Source organism: Choristoneura fumiferana, chromosome 10 (assembly GCF_025370935.1).
Source record: "Choristoneura fumiferana chromosome 10, NRCan_CFum_1, whole genome shotgun sequence".
Taxonomy (NCBI): domain Eukaryota; kingdom Metazoa; phylum Arthropoda; class Insecta; order Lepidoptera; family Tortricidae; genus Choristoneura; species Choristoneura fumiferana.
Genome location: NC_133481.1, coordinates 18,544,448 through 18,547,724, shown reverse-complemented (window position 1 = coordinate 18,547,724; position 3,277 = coordinate 18,544,448). Strand labels below are relative to the sequence as shown.

Genomic DNA, 3,277 nt, shown 5'->3' with positions numbered 1-3,277 from the left:
ACGCCGGCTCCCCTATGCCCTTTCATAAAAAAAACCATCCTACACACTAAATCACTTTAACCTAGGAATCTCGTAATCTACGTCGTGAAACACTGGAATACCGAACTGAAGGTTATCCTAATTAACAATTATGGACAAAAATTACAGGCCGGTTTTTAGGTAATGTTTATCGTCGCGTCGCGCGCTTTTATCTCCCGCGTCCGAGGCGAGCGCGCGAAGTTGTATGATAATGGTAAAATTGTGATGTTTTTCTTTGAAAATAATGTCGTTCGGTGGCAGCCGGCGCTGAAAACGCTTCCCGGGAACTCGAAACTTCTGCAGGACGCCCTTTTCATGCTCTTCAATTCATTATATTACTTTTATTCACTCTGTCCTGGAGAAATTCAGAGTTGAACGAAGGGCAAACAACGGGTGGCCATGCGAAACGATATTTTAAATGTAATAATATTAAATATTAAAAGAACCGAATGTTACAACCACACTGTAACATGACTGATTTATAAAAAATCACAGGCTTCACTTACTCTAATCTAAATATTATTATGTACACAAACTCTTTGACAACAAAAAAAGAAATGTAGGATTGAGCTTAGTGACTTATTCTTATAAGCTACTACAGTTTGGGATTATTTCATTACATCAGATAGGTCTCATTGTATAGAAAAATATCACAATTTCACCATTCAAAAGGCTAATTGGGTAGACCTAGAATACAGTTTGGGTTTCACTTAATCTTTACTTTCCGAAAAACACATTTGTACATGTAACAGCATTTTCTATTAAGTCTTAATTATGGGCTCCACAGAGCCAAAACTAAAGATACTTCTGTATCAAAACTTAAACATTGTAAAAAATTGAAAATCTGCATTGGATTTGATATCTTAATTACATTTGTCATTTAAATAAAACTGCACCCGTGTTAGGTGGGAGCGGTAGTCGGCCCCGCTTGTTCCCAACTGTTGGGTTGCTTGGTGCTGTCAGGGCGGCTATGGCCAGTTGGGGCGAGGCGGGGCCGCGCCAGTCCGGGCGTCACGAGCACTAACACTTCACTGTGACATTGTCCTTAAAGAGGCACGAGACGTATTACGCGTTGTCTTCCTCCTCCTCGTCTAATAACTCCTCCTCAACTTCTTCATCTGTAACAAAAACAAACAATTAGTCAGCAACTTATCAATCAACAAGTGCTTCCTACAAAGCCGGAAAGCAATCAAAAAGAGTACTGGTTTGTTATTGTTGTGGTTAAGTACCTTCGAGATCGTCGTCCTCGCCTTCGCCGAGCTCTTCCTCGTCTTCCTCTCCCTCTTCGCCCTCCACTTCTTCATCATCATCGTCGTCCCCTTCTCCCTCCGCCTCTAGATCTTCCTCTTCGCTGTGTGGCTCATCGTCTCCGCCGGCTCCATTTTCTTCCTTTCGTGCCTTTTTAGCTTCCGTCGCCTTATCCTATAATAACAGAACGATCTCGAATTATTGGCGGGAAACACAAATTGCAAACTTCACTTTATTTATTTACATACAGCGACTACGCGACGCCTTGACGCTATTCAAGATCGAAATAATCATTTAGCAAGTAATAACTGGCTATTAGCCAAATGATTCAAAATGTTCTTGCAGTGTAATTGTATTTGAAAAGTGAAGTTTCGTGAGAGATAATGAGAAGCAGGTGACAAAGATTCGTTACGATAAAGAAGCGTAGCGTGGGTTATTAGTTGTGGGGGAAAACCGGCGCAAAGCGCGGGGCCGGCGCAGTACGGCCTATATTCCCGTGGCAGCGCACGGAACGCGGTCACCGCGCATACGTAACCACAGTCAGCGTCGTAGAATTGTTCTTGAAAACCGCCTAAACGACAATATTCGAGCGCATTACTAAATAACCTAATTATGATGATCGATAGACATTAAAAATAAGCATTCCGTTCGCTACACATTCAATTCGGTTACTACCTATGAACGTTCGCGTGCATTTATTTAGGTTATAGCGCGAGAAAGAGACGCAAGATATTATTCCCACAAGTAGTTATCACGTTTTAGGTACAAAATATCATCGATTTTTTTAAGACTACCTCTCTTTTAGGGTAAGGCGTAAACAATACTGCCCACCTGACTATTGACTATTTGTGAAACAAAGAAGAGTGCGTATGTACTCTATACTACACCTACATGCAAATAAATGCCGGGTCATTGACTAGTTCTAGGTTGGTAACTACCTAGTTAATACATAATAGATAACAAAAGTGTGGTAGCGTGGTATTTCACGGCAGACCTGATTGTAGTAGCAAAAAAAGAAACCGCGCTAAAGCAAGTTTAGCTTTGTACCAAACATTGGCAAGGTAACTGTGACAGCCAAACAGGGCACTTGACGTTCGCCGGCCATATTACCGAACAGGCGTCACGCTACCGTGAGCATAAGCCCTAGGACTTAAAATAGAAGATATACGCAATACAATCAATAACAAAATTACGACGTGATGATAAGTCTCTTTGTATGGATATTATTTCATAAAAACTAGCACAAGCGAGCGCGGTGCGTTCTCGCGCCATGTTTTTTGCCAAGGTCATGCCTTCATATCGAAAACGAGTAAACAAAGCTATCTTAGTTGACGCTACCTGTTAGGAGTGCTCCTAGCGGATAATCCTAATGTTTCAAGCATCATAGACCAGCATGGTACTGACTCATCGATTACCTCACACACTAAAATGCATAACTCAACAGAAATGACGTCCAAAAATACGCCGGCACGACACTGCCCCACTCATGTAGAGCGGCAGATTCCAATAAACCACGTGGTGAAATATGAAGATATAGAGCTTCAAGTACAAGTATAATGCCTTATAATAACGTTCAATAAAAATGGCGCGGGATTAATAAATGAATAGGTTTGAGAAACATGTGCACTTACCTCCGCTGCCCTTTTGGTAGCCTTTAGCTCACTTTTCGCGTCCTTCTCATCGCCAACCTTGTCCACGGCCACTTCACTATTTTCCTTGGTGCTCATGATTAATTTGATTTTGGTATTAGTTACTAAAGATAATTAAGTTGTACGACTCTTCAGATCCGACGCGCGACTGACTGACCGGCAGCGACACAGGCGAGTTTGAAAACGAAGATGGCGCGGGCTTCCGCACGCGTTCTCTGATTGGCCGAGAGCGTCCGCCATTAACAAACTATGACTAGCATGTGGAAAATAATGTCATTTTGGTTCATAGAATTTTCGAAGTGTAATTATGTTGTTATTACGTAAATAGCATTTTAAAAATAATAACAAAGTAATTAAAATGT

At 41.5% G+C, this 3,277-nt stretch overlaps 1 protein-coding gene across 1 annotated transcript; it reads right to left on the bottom strand.

The window, feature by feature from the left end:
- Positions 1 to 853: 853 nt before the first annotated feature.
- LOC141432240 (uncharacterized) lies at positions 854 to 3,077 on the bottom strand. Its single transcript, XM_074093772.1, has 3 exons — positions 2,898 to 3,077; positions 1,248 to 1,440; positions 854 to 1,136 (listed from the first exon to the last, which is right to left on the bottom strand). Exons 1-3 carry the CDS (start codon positions 2,991 to 2,993, stop codon positions 1,084 to 1,086), a joined length of 342 nt encoding a protein of 113 aa, XP_073949873.1. The 5' UTR covers positions 2,994 to 3,077; the 3' UTR covers positions 854 to 1,083.
- Positions 3,078 to 3,277: the final 200 nt, after the last annotated feature.